The 23,203-nt window shown below is 45.9% G+C and overlaps 1 protein-coding gene across 9 annotated transcripts in view; it reads left to right on the top strand.

Moving 5' to 3' along the window:
• Positions 1–2,427: 2,427 nt before the first annotated feature.
• ARHGAP44 (Rho GTPase activating protein 44) overlaps positions 2,428–23,203 on the top strand; it is an 83,282-nt gene continuing 62,506 nt past the window's right edge. For 3 of the 9 annotated variants that reach the window (XM_083429778.1, XM_083429781.1, XM_083429776.1), the window contains exon 1: positions 2,430–3,035. In XM_083429778.1, the coding sequence (XP_083285904.1) occupies positions 2,983–3,035 (53 nt within the window). In that variant the 5' untranslated portion in view covers positions 2,430–2,982. Of the gene's footprint in view, positions 3,036–23,203 lie in introns of all 9 variants that reach the window. The other 6 variants (XM_083429783.1, XM_083429782.1, XM_083429777.1 and 3 more) reach the window with 4 other exon arrangements.

The following is a 23,203-nucleotide window of genomic DNA, read 5'->3' as shown; positions in this document are numbered from 1 at the left end:
AGGAAGGAAGGAAAAAGAAGAAAAGAAGAAAAATACAAGGGACTTCCAAATTTCTGCCTGTCAGTTACATAAAAGAAATTATTCACACTAGAATTACATCAAACTGATCTACTTTCTGTTAGGCAATATTCTCCCAGTCTTCTGACCCAAATGTCTCAAATTAATTCATTTTCCTTTTCACCCAAAAAGTCCAAAAGCGATTCTCTAATTATTGTTATTTGTAAATGTTGGCAATAGTTTTTTTATCCAGCTAAATGTATCCTTTAGTTTTCAATGCAGTTTAAGTAACTATTCGAACAGTAAGAAGGAGAGAGAGAAATTCTAAAAGCTGAGGGTGTTTGATTTATGCAACTGGGCCTGACCCTGGATCTGAAGTTTGGATGCTGCTATCCCTGTGCCGGACGCGGGTGGCGCTGTGGGTAAAACCTCAGTGTCTAGGGCTTGCCGATTGCATGGTCGGCGGTTTGAATCCCCGCGGCGGGGTGAGCTCCCGTCCTTCGGTCCCAGCTCCTGCCCACCTAGCAGTTCGAAAGCATGCTTAAGTGCAAGTAGATAAATAGGTACCGCTTTATAGCGGGAAGGTAAACGGTGTTTCCGTGTGCTGCGCTGGTGCTGGCTCGCCAGAGCAGCTTTGTCACACTGGCCATGTGACCTGGAAGTGTCTCCGGACAGCGCTGGCCCCCGGCCTCTTAAGTGAGATGGGCGCACAACCCTAGAGTCAGACACAACTGGCCCGTACGGGCAGGGGTACCTTTACCTTTTTATCCCTGGGCCAGCCAGCCAGGCCTGTGGCATCACCTCCCATGTTTCAAGTGCAGCCCAAGGGGAGGGCCAGGAGAACCACCTGAGCTGAATGGAAAGAATGTTAATGGCACCTCATCCAGGTCCATCTTGGCTGTTTCTTAGTGCAGACTCAGGACATGGTGCCTGAGTTTTCACAACTGTCACCTGCCATGAACCACCATTGGCAGCAGATATGTTCTCAGCTTATGAAAATGTTTTATTCTCTTGTTAATTCTGATTATTTCTGCTGTTAAGACAGTGGGTTTTTTTAAAAAAAAAATAAAGTTTTTCATAATACAAAAAGGGAAAAGAATCTAAATTCTTTTATTCTAAGGTTCTGTTTTCTGAATTTTTGAAGCACCTTCACTTGAGTCCAATAAATTTTGACAATGTCACCTAGCTACAGTGGATATGTTCCACCAGTAGTGGTTACCAATGGCTGTTGTCCATAATGGCTGTGTTATGCCTCAACCACTGGAGGCAGGAAACGTCTGCATGACAGCAGTTGCTGTCACTCTTAGGTCCTGCTTCTAATTAGCCAATGCAAGAACAGGCTGCTGGGTGTAGATGGGCCTTTGAGAGAAATCCTTTATGTGGAAAAAAACCCCACAATATTTGTTTTTCGGTGGGGGTGGGCTCTACCTTTTATTATTTAAATTGTCTGTCGTGTGGCAATCACTGCTGGTATACTAATGACTTTACATTTCCTCCCTTATCTTTACAATAGATAAGATGTTATCCTGCCCATTTCACAGCTGAGGTTGAAGCAGCGATTTCTTTGCTCGGCGGACACTGTGCATTTTGGAGTCGGACGCTGGCAGAAGCCGGCCCAAAACAGAATCCCCGTTGGAGGAGCGCGCTTTCCGAGGACACAATCCCCGGGCTTTATAAAAAGCGTCTTGAGCAATCCCGGCCTATAGGGATAGACAGATGCCCAGATGTGTCCGTAGAGGGCGAGAGGCGGCGATCTGAGTGTTCAATCAGAATAAGCGACCCAGAACCAGGTCCAAGTCGCCAATACAGTGGTACCTCGGGTTACATACGCTTCAGGTTACAGACTCCGCTGACCCAGAAATAGTGCTTCGGATTAAGAACTTTGCTTCAGGATGAGAACAGAAATCGTGCTCCGGTGGCGCGGCAGCAGCAGGAGGCCCCATTAGCTAAAGTGGTGCTTCAGGTTAAGAACGGACCTCCGGAACGAATTAAGTACGTAACCCGAGGTACCACTATATAAGCCGGGGAGCTTCCTCTGCGCTCCCCCTTCCATGATGGTTGCCGACTTGGGCAGCTGCACCATCCATGCCCCCCGCGGCCGAAACAGGAACATTTTTTTGTGCTCGCGAGGTGGGGGCTCTCAATCCAGCCAGCTCTATCTTGAATTACAGAAACGCGGGCAAATGAGGATGAACAACCGGGTGGTGCTGGTGGTGAGACTCACCGGTTTTTCGCAGCAGCACCATCACCACTAGTGAACAGAGCCTCTCCTTTCTGGCTCTTTTCGCGTTGAAAGAGCTCCCCACCCCGAGCAGGAATGGATGCTCGGCGCTGCTGTTGCTGCCTCCTTTCCCCTCCGCAGCCCCACTGCGCGGCCGCGGCAAGGTGCTCCGCAGCGCCCCCACCCGGCGCAAGTGGGAAAGCGGCGGCCAGGAGGCGGAGACTCCAGTTCCCAGCGCCCCAGGCCGGGCAGCCGCAGTCCGAGCCGCCGCTTCTCTTCCAGCCTTGTCAGCAGCGCAGCGCGTCGGGATCGCCGCTGAGCTCGGAGAGGGAGAGAGGGAAAAGAGAAAGACGACCAGCTCAGCATGGCCGGCCGGGCGTGGGTCGGGAGGCTGCGCTGAGCACTCGGGGCCGGGCGTGCTCGCTCGGCGGCTGCGCTTAGCCAGAAAGGGAGAAAGTGACGCTCCTGCTGCTGCTGCTGCTGCTGCGCCCCCGAAGGATGCAGGAGGCGGCGATGGTGCTGGCCGGGGGCTGCCCCCCTCCTTCCCCGCCGCCGCCGCTGCTGCTGCTGCTGCAGTGCTAGAGTCCTCGTCTCCCTCCCCCTCCTCCTCCTCCTCCTCCACCTTCTACCTTGAAGAAGAAGGGCCATGTAACCGCCTCCTTCCGCCTCCCCCAGCCCGGGATAGCCACCGATCTCCCCAGCTCTCCCTCTCCTCCTCCTCTTTCCCGAGCCCGTCGCGGCGCTCTCTGGCCAAGGGCGCAACCATGAAGAAGCAATTCAACCGCATGCGGCAGCTCGCCAACCAGACCGTGGGCAGGTAAGGGAGGAAAGTGGTTTGGGGCTGGGGGGGTCCAAGGTAAAAGCACATCGCCTCGGCTTCCAACGCCCCTTTCTGCCCCAGCGGACGCTGGTGCGCCAAGGAGCGGTGCGCGGGAGGGTGTGGGTTAGGTACCGAGTGCAAATCATCCCCCTCTACGTCTCTAAACTCGGTTTGTTTCGAGGGCTGTTTTGGTGAAGCTGCCTCCATTACATGTTTTGGTTTCTATATTCCTTCGGTCACAGCTTGTGCATTCCCCTCCTCCAATTTCTTATGGTTCTTCCCGCCTCTCTCTCTCTCTCTCTCTCTCTCTCTCTCGTTTACACACCCGCTGAGAGGCTGCTGTGGTTATATTGGGAAAGAGATCTTCATCCTTTGACTGCTAGCCTATGCTTAGAAAATGGAAGGGCTTCTTTCTGCTACCCCAAAGCCCTTACCTGAGGCTTCAAGGTGCTTCTTATGCTGCCTGGCCTCTGCTGGGTTTGTTCCCCAAGTAGTTTTATTCAGGAAGCTCTTGCGGTATGAAAACTCTGCCAGTTCCCCTCTACTTGTATAGGTTTTATCAGAACCAGCTGCTGACAGGCAGGAGGGACAGGTAAGCAAGCTAACAGAAACCACTGGAAGGCATACAAAGTCTGGCAAGGGGCAGTAATGGCATTTAGCAGACTTTGCCTTCCAAGTTAAGACTGTGGTCCTAACCTCACTTAGCTGGGAGTAAGCCCTATTGGTTACAGCTGGACTTAGTTCTGAGTAGACATGGTTAGGCTTGCAGCCTCAAGCTGGCAGAAAAATCTCCCTGGAGAGTCAGCTGCTCAGACTATAGCTATGGGGTGTCCTTTTCACCTCAGTTATTGCTTATCTCAGAATTTCTCTTTCTCTGCTCACCTCAGGATTTATTGCTGTTTATGCTAGCGAGAATCAGCTGTTATTGGTTGGGGAGCTGGCCTAGCTGGCTTTCGCTCAGCAGCTGGCTTTTGAAGGAAGGAAGGGCCGGTGAGCCCTGCTCCTGCATGATAAGGGAGACTTGCTTTTGGATATTGCAAATCTGGGCATCTTTCTTCTGCCCTTGCTGTGGCTGCCAGGATCAGTCTGGACCTGTGAGAATGCTGTGCAGGCTCTGATATGCTGGCTGGGCCTTCTGTTCACAGCATTTGCTTGCTTTAATGGGAATGCTTGCTGCAAAACCTTTTGAGAATTATACCATGTCTAGATAGAGGTTCTCTACCCCCCTCCCCAATCTTATTCCTGAATTATGTCCCCTTTTTTGGATAGAGGTATGAGGCAGATGGAAGGGTCAGTGGGAGAGGGAGGAGCTATGTGGCTTTCATGGAATGCTATAACACAGGGGGCAAAAATTGTCTGGGGAGAAATCTCGCTGTGCTTTGCAACCTATTTGTTTGATTTCTTTTCTTCTCCTGACAGCCTTAATGGGGGGAACAGGGGATGCGCTGAGCAGCTCTTCCAGTGTTATGCCTGCGGACTGTCCAGATGGGCAGTGCATCATTCATTCGCGCCAATCTATCCAGCTGACATGTGTCCATCTTTGCATCGCTTCCTCTAGCAGCTGTGAGCACTGGCTTTCCCTACAGCCTCCGGGGATGGCTAGCCAAATGGGTCTGCCTCTATCTATGGCTTGCAGTATTAGGGAAGTTTTTATTCTTCATTTCTCCGGATATTGCAGCCTGGCCCTGTGCTACGGCTCCATTGCTAGCATGCCTTTCTGGTAGTTGACTCAGTCCTTGTTGAGAAATCCGATCACGTCAAACTTGGGTTTAATTGTGGTAGCAGAGGTGGTCCTGCTGTGCAGGCTGCTTTTGATAAGCGTGGTGAAAAAGCTCTTCTGCACAGGCAGCAACAATCCCACCCCCAATTTAGTGGTCCATTTCGAATCCCCAGGAAAAAAAATGACTCTGCCTCTGAAACAATGAGGTGGGGTTGGCTTGTTTTCCTTTCTCGGCAATCAGTTGGTGTAAGAAACCAAATGCCTTATTGGTCAGTGACTTGGCTGTGAAAGCAGGCGGCTAGGCTGTTTAGCTGAGGGCATGTGTACTACTTGATGGGGAGACGGCTTAAGGCATTGGTTCTGCTGTTGCAAAGCCTGTCAATGGGACTGTGGAGCCAACAGGCATAATAGCAGCCAATTTGCTGAACAAATGACCTACATTAGACATTGTAGAGGGAGGTGGCTTGGTTGGGGAGGAAACCGATGGGCATAGATGTAATTGTACGATGTGCAAAGGTAATGTGACAGGAGTCATGTGATGGGTTGAAGCTCTATCTCTTTTGCTTGTTGTCTGAATAAAGGTACCACTTCGACCAGCACTAAAAAAAAAGGGGGGGCATCCATTGTGAGCCAGAAGGATGCACCTAGTTTTCATGTTAGTTGCATATAATAACATTTGTGTGCACGCAGTTGGTGACCTCAGGCCTAGATGTATTATGCGTTTGTGTAGAGTCCTTTGTCTAACTTTCAGCATGAATAGCTGCTTTTAGATAAGCAGCAATTAATTGCCCTGATCCAGCTTATCCACATGAGCCATGCATATTTTGGCTGTCCCCGGTGTGACAACCTCTCTTTAAATTTGGGTGGGGGCGGTGGCCGGGGGGAGGGCAGTTGAGAAGAACAGATATTTGACAGACCTGCTGAAACTTCCAGCCAGCTGATGTGACCAAAAGGTTCTGTTATTGACTATCCCTGGGTTTCAAAACCGTGACTCAGATCTTTAAAATCACATAATAGGTTTAGAACCAGTGAGATTATATAAATCCTAGTTCACTTTTGTGCATTTTCCCATTTGTGGGAAACAAAATTGCTCTTTCTGGGAGCTTTTCTGCTGTCAGTGTTAACTTCCACTCCTTCTGTTCCTATTTCTATTAGTAAGCTGTTATTTCTGATTAAGTATCTGTCAGTTCTTAGTCACTTTGGTGCCATTCACTATAGTTAAACAGGATGCCTCATAGACAATATCCCTTATCTTGTTTTGAGTATGTTTGAGTGCACATGTGGTAACAGATCTTGGGCATTGGCTATGTTGGAGCCTGGCCACATGGCAGCATTGCATGCATAGAGACTGCACTGTCCCTCAGTTACTTTGTTTGGAGTCTGTGAGTTTTATATTTATTTTCCATTGAAATAGGATGTATGATAGATAACCTTATGGCCTTTGTTCTGCTTGGGATTCAAAGATATTGAGAAAGAATTGCCGTTGAGTTCACAAGGCAACTTGGCTTGTGTTGGAGACAGTGAGATAATTTCAGGTTCATTTTGCTACCTTTCTACTCAAGGCAGTTTACAAGCTGAAGAAACAACAACATATACAACAAAGATCATACATCATATAACATTGCAATCCAATACAAATAAGCCATAATAAGATATGACTTTAAAATAAACAATTTATATTAATTAATGTAATATTCAACAATCCATTAGCATATAATAATACACAACAGCGTTAACTCTCAAAATATCAGCAAACAATAATTAAGCAGAAATTCACTCTCAACAATTACATTGAATAATTACTAAACTACAATCAATAAAAATAACAGCAAGTCACAATACCAAATACATAAAATGCATTACACAATACAATACATTTAAAAAACATTGACTTGAGCAGGCTGAGATGTTTTGTGGTTGTTAGAACACTAGTTTGAATTAGGTGGTCATTAGATGGATAAACCATGTTAGTTTTGCTCTCTGTAATACAGAACAAGAGATAATAAAATCATAGAATTATAAAGTTGGAGGGGATCACAAGGGTCATCTGGTCCAAGCACCTTCAATGCAGGAATCTTTTACCCAGCGTGGAGCTCATGCTCTACCAACTGAGCTATCCCTTCACTTGGCAAACTTCTGTTGCACTGTATATATAAAGGAAATTTGGTTCCACTCATAATGGTTGGATGGGAGGTTGCTGGAGCCAGCAATTGCAGACCTAGAAGGGAACAAGTTGTGGGGAGGATGTCATTAGAGGCCTCGGTCTTGCAAAAAGTGTCCACCTTCAAATTATATTCAGACTTTGGTGTTCAAGGTGGCAGTATATACAGGCTCTTTTTCATTAAGGCTCTGAAGCGCAGGCAGAAAATGCAGCAGAAAGTGGAATTGCTTATGGCTTCCTATTGTACTCTTTTCCATCTCTGTGCATGTCCTCAGTGGCAAACGGAATGGGTTCTTTCCATTTCTCTACTGCATTCTGATGCCTCATATGGAAAATGAGGTTGCTGGGTGCTGCCCATGATGACAATAAGCTAGAGAGGAAAGGGCTTCCCCTTGCACCTCTTCATTTACATAGTGCGGTGGCCTTTGTTCCCAGGAAGCACTGAGAGGGATAGGGAGCCTGGCCTTCTAGATGTTCTTCGCCCCAGCCAGCATAGCCAGTGATGAAGGATGATGGGAGCTATAGGTCAAACAGTATCTTGAGAGCCATAGGTTCCCCATCTCCGATGTAGGGTGTGGATGTGGTTTATGGAGTCTCCTTAGATCTTAACAAACCTTGCTATCTTGCATGACTGCCATTGCCTGGTGACAGTTCATCCTTTCCTCACTTTCTCAGTTGGGGGGGGGGGTGTTCATCCATCTTATTTTCCTTTATATTCAAATTTCAGGATAAAATGAGGGAGGAGACACAAGGGTGTGACAACAGCACATCTTGCGGGCCTCAGGTACTACTGAGAAGATCTCCTTTCCCCTTACTTTGCCTCCATGTATTACCTGCTTCAGGAAAGCCTCCAACGCCATATGCTGTAACACATGCTCTAGCTGTGCACTGAGTGGACATCTCCACTGAGCTGTGAAATAAAGGAGGTGATTATTTCTTTCCTTTGCATTCTAACCAGCTCAGATCGGAGGCTTCTGCTTCCTTGACCATCACAAAAATCTATAAGAACTATGGCCCATGCCTAGCATCCTCTTCTCACAGCATCCTCTTCTCTTCTATAAGAACTATGGCCCATGCCTAGCATCCTCTTCTCACAGTGGTTGACCAGATGCTTGTGGAAAGCCAGCAAGCAGGATTCATGCGCAAGAACACTCTGCCTTCCTGTGGCTTCCAGCAACTGGTATTAAGAAGCATTGCAAATAGCCATCGATAGCCGTCTCTTTCATCATACCAGGTTGCCAAGGGAACCTTCCTTTAACAAGGGTGAGCCAAGGAGCCAAGGTAATCTTTCTCTCAGTTAGACAGACAGACAGACACACACACACACACACACACATACACACTTTCCTGGATTGGCATAGTAGATACTGTTTTTCCCCTTCTTGCATTTCCTTAGAACTTCCTTCTTTGATTGGACAGATTAAGGCTGTCACTTGCTCTGCAAAAAAGAGATGGAGAGATGAAGGCAGAGGAGACCATGTTAAGTTAATTTGCATCCTTTCAGCTATGTGTGTTCCAACCCTCTCCCCTTCCACAAGTTCATCCTTCTGGAAGGATGGTGTTCCTCCCTCCCTCCCTCTGCCAGAGTATAAGAGCAGTAATGGCTAATCTGCATTGCAATCTCTGCCTCTGCCTGTCAGATCTTGACCTTTTCTGTATAAAACAGAGGTGAAAAGCATAATAAACAACTTCCTGGCAGTTTACTGTGGATAGCTTTTCTATCAAACTCCTTTTTTTTAGTGGTATGAAGCTGGTTTCAATCCAGATGCAGCAGAAACCCTGGTTAGTCTTAGTGGGTGAGGTGGGTGTTTACTTTGGAGAAGAACTGGGACAAAAGCAGTCCCACAGACCACAGTTAATTCCTTATTGGGCTCTTTCATATGAGCGTACAGAATTCAGGTTGGAGTATTTGTCCACTTAGTCCTGTAGTGTCTACTCTGACTAGCAGAGTTTAGCTTCTCAAGAAAGATGTTTCACATCACCTGATCCTTCTAACTGGAGAGGCCATGCATGCAAAATGTGTGCTCCGTGACTGAACTATGGTCCCTGCTCCTTTTTTAACATTTGCATTAGCCTTCTGAACAGGGTTATGGAAGTGGATCCAGCCAGCGGGCCAGATTATTGAGTTTCCCCACCCTTGGCAGGCTGTTTTGATTGGTGGGTGGAGCCTAATGACCTGTCAGTCATAGTGATGCCAGGTGATCCATGCCACAAACCAAGCCCAGCCAAGCGACCCTGGAAGTTACCACCAATCAGCTAACTGGCACAATCTTCAAGCTCTACTACCTGCAGGGGTCAGCTATACTATTGAGTTCCAGAACTTTATGGCATAGCCAATCCCAGCTGCCTTGCTCTGGCCACTGGCAGCTACACTGGCAACCCCACCTCCACTTGCCCCATATCTGCCATCATACATATGGGTGGGTGTGCTTTGAGGAAAGTGGCCTCACAAGCCAAACAGAGACTTGTGCCAGCCCTAATTAGACCCAAGGGTCCCAGTTCCCACTGGCACGCTATAGAGTTTGTATGCCTCTGGCTAGCATATGTTGGGGGATTAACAAATAGCTGTATCAATCTCAGTATCATTCCCCATTTATGAATTTCTCAGTAGCATCTGTCTGGCCTTTGTGGACTCACAGCACGCTGAGGCACATGGACCATTGATTTGACCCAACATGGCAATTCTTAATGTCTATGACATTGCCCTGTTCATCTCTTGTAGCAACCTTAGAAAATAACAATTTTTATATGGCACAAATTTTCATGGACCACAGGCCACTTCTTTGGATGCATGGCTGTTTTCCTGGATTACAGGTACACACATAATTCTTTGTAAGGCTAGATGGGAGAGGAATAATAAATGGTGAGGTCAGAAGGAAATGGAATGCAGGAATTACCAACAATGATAATTGCATTATTAATGGTAGCTTCTCTCTCTCTCTCTCTCTCTCTCTCACACACACACACACACACGATAACATAGACATCCTGGCATTGATAAGCCGATTAACACATGCAGCATGGCTAGAATGGATTGTGTCAATAACACAATCCAATTATTGGATGCCTTCTGAGGTCTGTCACTTGTGGTGGTGCATTGAAAACAGGTGTGGGCAATAAGCATGGTTGGCTGGAGGTTCAGGAAGAGAGCAATATTCTCACTCCCCCTATCCCTCTCTCTCCTGCTTCCCTCTCCCCTTGAAACACACCATATGCAGGTTTAAAGCCTACACCACTATGACTCTAAGCAAAGATTAGATTCCACTGAAACTTGGGAAGCATTTCGTCTTCCTCGATTCCTACATTTTTCTGTTTCATTTACTAAGACTCCAGGCAATAAAATGCTGAAACTGTATGCTAAAGCAACACCAAAAGGAGATGTAGATGACAGAGGAAATGGGCTATTAGGGGATGGTTCAGATGGTTGGAAAGGAGCTTTGTGCAGCAGAGAGGCTCCCTCCACTCCTTTAAGCAGGTGGTTGCCCAAAGACCATCAAATACATTACAGTGCTGCCCTGCAAGATGAAATTAATTCGTTCTGCGAGTTTTTTCGTTCTACGAGTTTTTTCGTCTTGCGAAGCACCAATGTGTATTGACGGTTTCCCATAGGAATGCATTGGCGGTTTAAAAAAAAGGCGCAAGACGTTTTCGTCTTGCGAAGCAAGCCCATAGGGAAATTCGTCTTGTGAAGCAACTCAGAAAACGGAAAACCCTTTCGTCTAGCGAGTTTTTCGTCTTGCGAGGCATTCGTCTTGCGAGGTACCACTGTACGTGGTAACATTCCTGCATGCACCAACTATATTCTTGAAGAGCTTTCAGCCATGATGGTGGTTCACATGCAGAATGTCCTGTGTGTTTGGCGCAGGGACTGAGATACTAGGCACCAGCACTGGGCAGAAATGTTTTGTGCATGCACAACACTTAGGTGTAGGAGAAATCATGAAAACCTCATGTAGGTTTTTGTGTGTGCCACATACAGCTCTTGCACTATGTATGTATAAATGCATGCTGAAGAGCCACAGCTAGTCACAAACTCCTAAATGCATGAATGTGCATTGGATTAGATGCATGTTTATGCAGCTTGTGCAATGATCTACCACGTGACTTTCTTGTTGCTGTTATTTCCTCCTTTTTATATGCTTGAAGCAGTCCAGCCCCTCAGTTGCGTCCAAAGTACAACTTTCCAGCTTAAGTGTTAGGGCTTGTTGCTGCCCTCGGCTCCTTTGGGAGGAAAGGCAGGAAATAGACTGAATAAGTAATTGGCAAGATAGAGCTGGGTTTGAGTTTTTAAACCCTAAGCTACTACTTGGGGTTTGTAACCAATAAGAAGCAGGCCATTCAGGAATTCAAAATTGGTCATGAAATGATATAATATGTGTGAAATGATATGCATGCCCTTACCCCAAACAGCATACATTTGATTACTTCCATTTGCCTGGCTCTTAAGGCTTTCTGCTTGCAGCAATGCATTTTAAAAGCAAAAATAGTCAATTAAAAAGCAATAAATAAATGACCAGCTAAAACATACATCACCATCCTTTGTCAAACCTTTGCCAGTTGGCTTAACTCCTGCTGTCGAAAGCTGTCTCCTAATATCAAAGTCTTGCAATGTGTTCAGAAGATGCACAGACTCAATCTTAGCCAAATCTCCGGGGGGGGGGGGGGAGTTATGGAACAGCTTCTGTTAGAAAACCTTTTCCCCCTACATGGAGTACAGGAATATAGGAAGCTGCCTTCTACCAAGAACTGATCCATCTTGCTCAGTACTGACTGGCAGTGCCCCTACAGGATTTCAGACAGAAGTCATTCTCTGCAGTTTGCCTGGCCAAAAAACTCACACCCAGAATGTATACGAAGGGTCATTGTGGGTCACAGTCTGTAATGGCAGCATTCATGTGAATTCCTATAGGGTTAGGGTCTCTTCTGTTTCTTAATTTTATAGGGTGTGGTGTTGCCCTAAATAGTGTTTTTTTAATACCATAAAGCAGAATTTAATTAGTGATCCCATTAATGACCTTCTTTCACATGCATTTCGGGAGGACTTGGGATGCTGCAAAGGACATTTAGCTCCCTGGAAAATAATTCAATGTTTTTACTGATTCTGGTGATGTAGGTCAATCAGTGTGTGTGTCCTGGTCTGCATCATGCCATCTGAGCAGGTCAATGTTTAGCAGAAATCACAAGGAGCATTTTCTTAATTTTGTTATGACTTCACTGTTTGTTTAATATCACATTTATAACACACTTTTCCTCTAGTGAGCACCACAACCCTACCAGGTAGGTCATTCTCAGAGATAGTGGTGGTTCGCCCAAGACTGTCCAGAGAGGCTCTATGATTTTCTCTCTCCATTAGTATCCTCATTAGTGCTGCCAGATCTTCTTGTTTTCATACTCCAGAAAATAAAATTCATGCTCCTAATGGCAGCTGAGCAGCTGAAAAGCTCCTCTTGAGATGAGAAAGGAAACCCTGGAGCAGAATTTAACTGTTCCACAGGTTGAGCCTGCATTACACAGGTTCCCAAGGTCATCTGGGTGTAAAAAGGGCACACCATAATAACCTTCAGCCCAGACTTCCAAACAGAGGCTCTGTGTCACTTAGGGCTGCTTGTGCAACTTGCCAGAGCGATTGTGCATCTATGTGCACACAGGCAAAGTTATGAAAGCTTGTTTTGAAGCTGGACTTGACTGTATTTTCCCGGGTAACTTTTTACAGACAGCATGCGAGTTCTGGTATTGGACACAATTTGAATATGTGCTGCTACACATAGTGGTGGGTGGCGGTTGGGGGGGGAGAGAATGAATCATTTACCTACTGAACAGATTAATTTGGAGGCTATGTATTTTCTATAAAGCGTTGCTGCCTCAATTGCACTGCTTTCTTTCCTGGTATCTCCTTTAGCTGAGATTCCTGCATTGCAGGGAGTTGGAGCAGACTGCCCTCAGAATCCCTTCCAACTCTATAATTCTGTGATTCTATGATTAAGACTCCTCCCCCCCTTATTTATCTATTAGGAAAAGTGTTCTGATCATACCGATTTCATCGTCGGAGATATAAATTAATTCAGCCAGATCCTCTTCCATATTGCAACTTGCTTGTGAATTTCTCAAATTACGAACATTTATTAGAGTAATTAGTCTTGGGGAATGAGTAGTTGGGCTTTTTCCAGCTGTGAGAATCAGTATAAATGTGTTTGAGATGTAAGGGCTTCTTCTTATATAGCCCCCCCTTTTTTTCCCAAAATGAAGATGACAAAACTAATGATCAAATATTAATGGCTAAATGTGATGAGGATTTTGCTTTTGGATTTGAATATAAGACACACAAGCACTTTCTGCCTGCCTTGGGGAAATGGGAAACACAGTTGCAGTAAGCATGTACAAATTAGCAGCTGTTTTAGAGTATGTAGACAGGGAGTAAACAAGAACCCCTCAGGGATACTTCCAGGCAAAGAGCTTTTCCCAGAAATTGCAGCAGGGAAACCTGCCCTAACTTTGGAGGGAACTCCTGCAGTTCATTCGCAATTCTGACAGCCATCTGAATCAGCTTCTCCCCATCTCCATCCTAGTCTGTTGACCCCTGATATTTTAGGACTCCAGCTCCCATTAGTTATAGCCAGAATGGCCTGTGGTCAGAGATGATGAGAGTCCAACCACATCTGGAAGGCACCAGGTTGGGGAAGAGGCATGGAGTGGTGAGAGGTCAAGTCCATTGCCGCTTGGTAGCTGTCTTCCAAGGAACTGGATCAACCTTGTCCAATCTGGTGCCCTCCAGATACTTTGAATCATCCCTGATCATTGGCCAATCTGGCTGGTCCAAAACATCTAGGAAGCATCAAGCTGGGAAAGACTCAACTGCATAGATCAATGGCCAGGCTCCATGAGGCCTTTTCATGTGCTGTTGCAGACAGCACATCTGCCACAGCTTTGAGGAAGACTAAAGAAACAGGCAACCGCTACACAATGCATCAAGCCAACAGCTTGCTGGAGCATGAGGCTGGGCCATACTTTGTATCTGAGCCTGCGGTTGCACTGTAGAGGTGTTTTGTGACATGCCAAGCACGGCTTTTTGCCAAGGAGCCTGTGATGTGTGGACTGAGAATAGAAAAGGTTCTTTAAGGAACCTGATTTCATAGCACCTACATGTTGCACCAAATGAGGACAACTCGCGGCCCTTGGCCATTAGCTGCAGAGCCCACCAAGCCCCAGGAGAGACCTTTCCAATCCCCTGCTGCCCAGCTTATCAGCCATCAGCTGGGTGCTGAGGAGAACATTACTGTTCCTGTGCTGAGGGCACAGCAATGTCTGCTGCCCAGGGATTGCTGAGGAATGAAGGTTTCATACTCCCCCCCACCACACACACACATCAACCCTGATACAGCCTAAGTGAGGGGGGCAGAGAAGGGAAGATATATGTTGAAAGGGGAAGGTGAATAGTACTAGACACAACCACTGCTGCATGTGGCCCTTGGGGGCAAAAAGCCTGCCTCTAAATCCAGCAACAGAGGATGGAGAGGAAATGTTGGCTAGATAGGGGTGGGTGGGTGATGTGGCCAGAGAGTAAACAGGGGTCAGAACTGTGATTTGCTCATCCTTCCTGCTGACTTGGAGAGCACACTTCAATGTGACTAGCCCCAGTTCCCAATTTAATGTCATCCGATTGGCACAGAGTGGAGTTCAGGACCCTTACGCCCACCCTGGGTATTACCGTGTGCCAGGGCAGCTTTGCTCCCTTCTCTTTGACTCTCCCCACCCCCACCCACCTCCTCCTTCTTTTTCGTCTGTGCAAGCAAGTTCGTTCCATTCATCACATGAGCAGCACTGCAGATATTAATTTAATGTCACACGTGGCTGAAAAAAAAATAAAAATGGCTCTAGACCCACAGGAGTTTCCTTGGCAAATGCGGCATACATCGAAGAGTGGAGAGGCGCTCCTTTAAATAAATCATCCACTTCAATAATTGATGTGAGGAAACCATGGTGAAAACTTTGTGCAGGGAGCTGGGGGCAGAGAGGAGAGGCCTGCAAATGGGCCTTTCTTTATGACGACAATAACAGAAGCGGGTGGGACCTGGTTCATATTAGTAGGGCTGTGTTGAGAAGCTGCAAGTTCAGCCCTTTGGGAGGTCCATACTTCTGGGGAGATATTGGATACGGTTAATGATGATATAAATGAGTTTTCTGAGAAGCTGTTAATTTAATGCTTCCTTCCCCAAAGGCAGGTTAAAGGCTTTTGGACCCAATGTCTGAAATGAGAATAGCTGGCTCCCTCATATGGGTGGGGGAATTGAGATCCATTTTGTTTGCATTGGTTCTGTGTCTTTCCTTGAGAATGAAGTTTTAATAAATAAAAAAATCTGCCAGAAGTATGACAGCAAGAGTCCCACTAGTGATAACCAAGTGTACTTGCACTTACAGAAATTAGTAATGTCCATGCTGGTATATATAATGCCAGTGGCTGTCATCTTATTCTTATTATTTATAGAACACCATCAAAGTGCATAGTGTTCTACAGAGCAATACAAACAAAAAGGGAGATCGTTACCCAAAGTAGCCTGCAGTCTAAAGATTGACGGTGAGGGAGACAATAAACAGGGAAGGGGGAGGGAGGGAGGCAAGGTGGAGGAGACCAGAGTAAGGAGGGATGGATGTGAATGGAGGCACAGGGTGGAATTCAACAAGGCATTAAGGCTAACGTTCTGTCAGCACAAGGATTTTTTTGGAGGAGGACTCATTAGTAGAAGACATGTGCATGAGCCTCTGCTTTCTCAGCGGAGGACTAGGGGCTTATCAGCTGAAGTATTCAATGGAAAAGGTGAGGTTTGAGAAGGGAATTTGAAGGAAGGAAGGTTGAGGCAAGAGGTGGTTCAGCAGCAGAGGTGTTCTGGGAATGAGTTCCTGGTAAGTCAGGACCAAGTTGGGCCTCCCCTAGGTGCACAAGTATCTTACTGTCAAGGGATCAAGCCAATGCTTTCTGGTAACTTTTCCTTGGGCAGCTTGCCCAAGGGGAAGGCAGTGCTCCATAGTGAGGCTTTAAGGGGGTGCAGCGATGATATGTGTGAGCTTCTATGACTGAGCATATTGCATTAGGGGAAGTCCCTGGGTAAACTGGTTGCCTGAGACTCCTAATGTGCAAGGGATGCCCTGTACTTCACAGTATCAGAATTCCTTTGATGACAGCCCCTTGTTGACATGTGATGTTTGTAGACTGCAGTGGAAGGACTTTTATCTCTTGCTGACTTGGCACTTCCCTCTTTGATTCTGTGAAAAGCAGGAGGAGAGTGTTATGAGGTCCAGTCGTACCTTGGAAGTCAAAAGGAATCCGTTCAACTTCCAAAATCTTAGGAACCCAAAGCATGGCTTCTGATTGGCTGCTGTGGAAGCCCCGTCAGACATTCAGCTTCCAAAAATAGTTCGCAAACCAGAACAGTCACTTCTGGGTTGTGGCATTCGGGAGCCAAAAGATTTGGGAACTAAGCTGTTCCAAAAAGCAGGTACAACTGTACTTTGGAAAAGTGATGTGGCAGGGAAGGATTTGTGCCAATGCCATTCCAGCCCCATGATGATGGCTTCAGCAGAGTTGCACCAGTGATCACCTCAGCCTTTTCTCTGGATCTCTGGCTTGTTGCTTAGGTCCTTGTTTCGGCTTCAGCCTGAAGCAGTCATTTGCTGCACATCCCATGGAGTTCTTGTAAAGCAGCATGGAATCAATCTTGCTACCTCAGGAAAATTGCCTTGTCTCTTACTGTGGACATTTTTCAGGCCACACTGAGTTGAGTATGTGCCATATGCCAGACATTGGGCTGGTGTAAGAAACAGAGTGTAGCACTTTGAGGAAAGATTTTTGTGAATTCTGTTCCTCTTGAACCTTATAAGAGGAAACAATATGCCTCTAAGGACATGCAGAGATGCCTCTGTTGGTGGGTGTGGGAACCTCACCCCTAGGTGCTGAATGTGGCCCACAATATCTCTCTGCTTGGCCCTCAGAGATCTCCCCATACATGTGCCCTCCCCAGACCACACCCCTCACAACTGCTGCTCTGCAATTTCCTTAAGTGCTTCTGCCTAGCTAGAGTATGGTTGTGAACTGTGATTAAGCCTCTTTGTTTGCCTGGATGGAGAGACATGAGTGTATTTATGTGAGAAAACTCCAGCTTTTGTATGGCTGGAGTCTAGACTACTGTGCAAAAGTAAGAATCCCATCTGGTGCTATTCCCCCCCCCTTTTTTTTGCATCGGGACCCACCTACCACTCGCATGTGGCCCCCAGAAGGCAATGTGGCCCTCCGGCTGAAAAAGGTGCCCCAGCCCTGGTCTCAGACCAGTTGCTGCCTGACATAAGTAGCATGCAGGCCTGGAAGTCTTTCTTTGCCCTGTTGCCTCTTGTTACATTTTATTTATTTCTTGGATAACCCCTCCTTGTTTCCCATTATTCCATCCTTTGTTGCTTTCTTGCACATTTTGTAACATGCACTGAGATTGCAAGCGAGTCTCTGGGGAATTGAGTAATGCATTAATGAGCTAACAGATTTTCCAGAAGATGCCTGAAAAGTGAGCCCACAATTGGCAAATCCACTTAGGGTGAAGTGCGAGCTGCCCCACTTTTCCCAGCATGTCCTGGGGAGAACAGCTGGCGCTCTCATTTCTGGAGCTGGAGCTTTTTCTTTCTTTCTTTCTAGTATTTCTTAACAGAGAGTGGATGTGCTTCTTGAGCCCCGGGGAATGTCATGTTCCAGAAACAAAAGAGTGTGTTTTGCATTCTTTCCATCTATTCGGTGCCTGCCTGAAATTTGCCCCCTCATCTGCTCAGCTTTTCAAGCTCTGCCTTCCTCTTGTATCCAAAGGCTGCTGTAAGTGTTTTGAAGCAATGTCAACAATTATCCAAAGCAATGGATTTATTTCCAAAGCATGTTGGGCACCCAGCAATCTTAATTCCCTTACCTGGAGTCTATGTGGAACTTTGGACTAGACAGTGGTTTTTGATTGGCTGATTGACATGCACTGCACTTTACATATCTTTAACCAACTCTGCCCCGAGGACCTGGTGACTATATCAGAATCTAAACCAGGTCTATAGTACAGAATGGAATGAACCATGTCAAATGCAAAACTGTCCAGCAATGCCTGTAGCCTGGACAGTAAAAGCTGGCCCATATAGAAAGATGCTAAAGTGCTTTGACTCAATTCTGAGAAAACAGAGTGGTTGCCAAGAACAGAAACATAAAAAGCTTCCTTATGCCAGGTGAAACTATTGGTCCATCTAGGTCAGAGTATTATCTATGCTGACTTGCATTTCTCTGTGGGTTTCAGGCAGGGTTCTTTCTCAGCCACAGCTGGAGATGCTGGGAATTTCTACATGCAAAGTATTTGCTCTAAATCCCCCAGAATGCTGTTCTGTTTGGTTTCATCCCAGTGTCTTGATAAGAAAATTAGGTAGAGATGAGAAGGTACACTTAGACTACAATCCTTCACACATTGTAAAGGTAAAGGGACCCCTGACCATTAGGTCCAGTCGTGACCGACTCTGGGGTTGGCTGAGGGAGCCGGCGTACAGCTTCCGGGTCAAGTGGCCAGCATGACTAAACCGTTTCTGGTGAACCAGAGCAGCACACGGAAACGCCGTTTACCTTCCTGCCAGAGTTGTACCTATTTATCTACTTGCACTTTGACATGCTTTCGAACTGCTAGGTTGGCAGGAGCAGAGACCAAGCAACGGGAGCTCACCCGGTCGCGGGGATTCGAACCGCCGACCTTCTGATCGGCAAGTCCCAGGCTCTGTGGTTTAACCCACAGCGCCACCCGCGTCCCTCTTCACACATTGAAGGAGTAGTAAAACCAGTGGCCTGCTCAATGGTTTTAGCCTTGAATTTTGGGAGGGAGGAGAAGCAACAGCAGCAATGAAACACCAGGGACTGAGCTGTTCCCAGCCAGTTCTGCTTGCCTGTAACAATGAGAACTACATATCATGCCCAGAATTCCAGCAAACTCTTCTCTCTGGTTCAAATTAGCAGCTGAAGCTCATCCAATTAGATTCCTCCCCACCCCCAAAGTACCAGGCAGATGTGTTCTTACAATAGGACATTTCAAGCCTATCCGAGTTGCTAGCCCTTATGGCTGCAGAAGGGCTAGAAATTCCACTGAAATCCCAGAAGCCAGAGAGATGGCTTAATAACGATGCACAATTAAAAACCCAACAATCAATTTCTGAACAAATGATGCAAAGTGAGGGAGCACATAGTTTAGTTTATTTATAGAGGTTGCACAATTTGGGGTTTTCTTGGGGCAGAATTTGAATGGCTGTGGCACAGAATTATAATTTTTGTTCAGCATGGAATATACGTAGTCTTGCCTGTTCAGGAGTTTGGGCAGCATAAAGCTTAGAAATGGAGGAGCAATGCTCCTAGAATTTTCTTTGTGGGGAAAAAATCCTTCCTGATCCTGTTCTGCATAAAAAATTTAATGTACCGCTACATCCAGCTACATCCCTGTCAGAGCTTTGCTGGCAATGTGCATGCAGAGTTGCAGCCGCTGGGGACGAAAGCAGCAATTTATGACTGCGATGTATATTTCATGTGGCTTTAGTGCTTTTCCTAGTAAGAGGCACACTACACAAGGAAAAACTTGAGTGCTAAAACATTTTCTTGCGTCAGAGGAGCAGGCTTCAGCCAGCCAATCTGAGCCAGAAATCCCTACAATGTTTGTTCAATACTCTAGCTGCTGTGTTTACTACTCAGAGTTTTAGAAATCAGAAATGTCAGAGCCGCCATCTTCACTGCCTTGCCCAGCAGTGGCTTTCCCTCATTGCTTCAGGGGTTAAAAGCTTTTGTGATGACAAGTAAAATAAATAAATAAAATGGGTCTGCTAGGGAGGATTATCCTTGTCCCTGGTGGCTTGTTACTGCTCAAAAGATGGATGAGTGTCTTTCACTGTAATATGTATTCCAGCTTGTGGGATGGGGAACAAGAATCTTTGCCTTCTTCCTTCTATTGTTGCCTCGTAATTTTATTCCTCTAAATGTCACAGGAACTTCCTCTTCTGTTATAGCCCTCAGCATTTGTCCACTGGAAAATGATAAATATTAATCAGAGAATTATAGAGTTGGAAGCGATCCCAAGGGTCATCTACTGAAGTTTGGGTGAGTGGAAGGGAGCCCAGGAAAAGCTGCAATATTTTGTTCTAATGAGGGTTCTCTCAGGCTGCAATCCTAGACAGGCTCACTTGGGATAAAGTTTTATTGGACATGCTGGTATGGAGAATTTGTGGCACTCCGGATATTGGTCTACAACTGCCCTTGTGGCTGACCACAAGTTATGCTGGCTGGGACTGAGGGGAGTTGTGGCCTTCCAAATGCTGTTGTACTGCAAGTTCCCCATCCCTTCTCAGTACCAATGATGACTTCTGCAGGTGGAGTTCAGAAGAGAGAACAAAGTCTGGAACACTGGTGTTCTTGGGAACTGGTTTCCTCAAATAAGCTTTGGTTGCAGAGTTAACCAGCACTTGCATATGGATATTGCATTTAGCTGTATTTGGTCCCCAACTGAGAGTCCAGAGGGAAGTTTGTTTTGTTGCTTTGTTGTTTTGTTGCTTTTTGTTGTTGTTTAAAAAAAAAAACTATTGTTATGGCATTAGTAGATACAAACACATGCCAGGAGGCTGTGGAACTTTAAAACCACAATATGCAGTAAACTCAGTCTGTGGGTTGGCTGGAGATGTGTTAACGGTATAAGTGGAAAAACACACATAAGACACTAGGAAGCACCCATCCAATGAGCCACCCAAAAGAGAGACAATGTCTCATGATGCTGATGAGTTTTTATTATTAGTTAAATGGCCTTCTACAGAGGCTTTCTACCAGAGACAGTATATGTATAATATATTTATCTGTCTCTGATAGAGAGCCACTGCAGAAGGTCTTTTGGCTGAAATGCCTAGGGCTATTAATAGAAATTGATCGGTGTCTGGAGACACTGTCTCTCTTTTTAGCATAACTGTATATAAGTTCTGTGTCTGCTTGCCTTCTGCCCTGGAACCTCTGCCCTTGTTAAAACTGTGCTTGCCTGTTAATGGGTTTGTGACTGCAGTGAAGCCATTGGGGGTCAGCTGGATATCCATCGGACGCCTTTCTGTCTTAGGCTTCTCCATCAGGCGTTTCCAAACTATAGTCCACGAGCTTCACTCTGCAGCACATCTGTGGATTTTTGGCAAAAGAAGGCATTGAATATTCATATTGATTTTTAATAGGCATTTTTGTTGCTTCTTCTGATGATTGTACTACATTTGGAATTCTGTGGAATTCAATCTGTTACAGCGATGAAATACAATATGTAAGTAATAAAAGAAGCAATAAAAGCACAATTAATAATCATGCAGCAGCTACAGCAGGTAGAAAAATCATTATGTACACCAAGCAAGTTTCAAGAGGCCCATGGGCAAAAAAATAAACAAATTTGGGAACCACTGTTTTACAGAGTCTGTGGCCTTGACCTAAGTATGTTTATGCATTATACTTATATCCTACCTTTTCTGGGAGAGGCTAAGATAGTAGTGATTGAGTGATTGGACAAAGGTTACCTCGGTTCCATGGCTGAGTGGGGATTTCAACCTGGATCTCCCAGTTCTAGCCTCTCTCATGACTGGCTCTATGGTTTTACCTCATTCTGTGCCTTGGATCCCCCATTCAATCATTCTCACTATTGGCCCTTCATGTTAAGTTGCCACCAAAACAACTGCCAAGTCTTCCTTCACACATACCCAGCTGTGTTGTTGGATGCACACTAGTGACTAATGTACCAACAGGGTAGACCATCCTAGTTTTAGGCATTGGCTCTGCTGTTGTAGTGTGGGGGCGGTCCTGGAGCATATTCTTCCTTGGAAGTTCATATAAGGCTGAATGGCTTATTTGCTATGGCTCAATATATTTTGCACCTGGTCTCTTTTCTTACCAGCTGAACTGCTGATAAATTGAGCAAACCTGAGCAAATGGCTCAGCTTCTCAGCTTCTCTCTGAAGCTGTTTTCTCTCTTCTCTACTCAGCCTTCCCTCCCCCCCCCCTTGCCTCTTCAAAGTATGCAGCTCCCCTCAAATTGGGAGCGTTTGGCTGAGAACATTTAGCTGAGCTCTGTGTCCTTAGATTTATTCTCTCCCATCCACGACTGAAGAAACATAATCTTCCTCCATGCTGTTCTGTCCCCAGTCTTTACCAAGTCATCAACCGCCTGCCTTCTCTTCTCCCCACCCACTGCCTTAAGGTCATGAACCTTTTCATTCCTGAAATATTTGATTTTAAGTCTTTAGATTTTAAATATCTCATGAGAATCTGTGAGGGGGAGGGATTACGGAGCAGGCGAAGGATGATTCAGCTCAGCAATGTAGCTGTGGTCGGGTTTTACTGCTCTCGTGTGATGTCTAGGATTCAAGAGTTGCCATGGCATTTCTGATTCTCAGAACCATGGGGAACTGCTCTGGTAGGCCTGAATTCTGTGACTTACTTTGAGCAATTGCCCTCTCTTAAAGTCTCATCACATGAATCAGCACCATTTGTGTAGTTTTGACCCTGACTAGCCTCTTGGCTCTATACCATTATACCCAGTTCCTTCAACTTTTCCTCACAGGAATTGTTTTCTATACCCCGGACCATCTTTGTTGCTCTCCTCTGAACCTGTTTCTCTTCCACTAAACCTTTTCAAAATTGTCATCAGAACTGGACACAAGGAGAATAGTGTGGACTTGGAAATTCAGAAGGCAAACGGCACAATTCGCTTTTGTGGCTTGAAGAAAAGTCAGGAACTATAGCATTTGGTGGAGTAGAGCGAGAAGAAATCCTAGATATTTTGTTGTTTCCTGTTTGGTATTTGTGCTTAAAACTAATAAAACAAAATTAGAGAGAGAGAGAGAGGGGGGGGGAGAGGGAGAGGGAGAGAGAGCCAGACAAAGACAGAGAGAAACAGGAGAGAGAGAGATGGTATTGGTGTACATAAATGACTTGGGACCAAAGTACTTAAAAGAGCACCTCTCCCAATATCTACTAACCCAAGCCTTTAGGTCTTTGGGGGAGACCCACCTTGCAGTCCCACCAGCAGGTATAGCTCACTGTGTATTGATATAGGATGGAGCCTTCTCTGCTATGGCACCCTGTCTGTGTAATACCATCCCTATAAAGATGCAGGTGGTCCTTGGGCAAACTTTTCAGCATTAGTTGAAGATGCACCTGTTCCTTCAAGCCTTTGGAGAGCAAATATTATCTGGCGTACAACAGTTACTATTTTTTTGCTTCTCTATGGAAGATTA

Source organism: Podarcis tiliguerta (genome assembly GCF_965153285.1).
Source record: "Podarcis tiliguerta genome assembly, chromosome: 2".
Lineage (NCBI taxonomy): Eukaryota > Metazoa > Chordata > Lepidosauria > Squamata > Lacertidae > Podarcis > Podarcis tiliguerta.
This window is presented reverse-complemented; position numbering and strand designations above follow the sequence as displayed.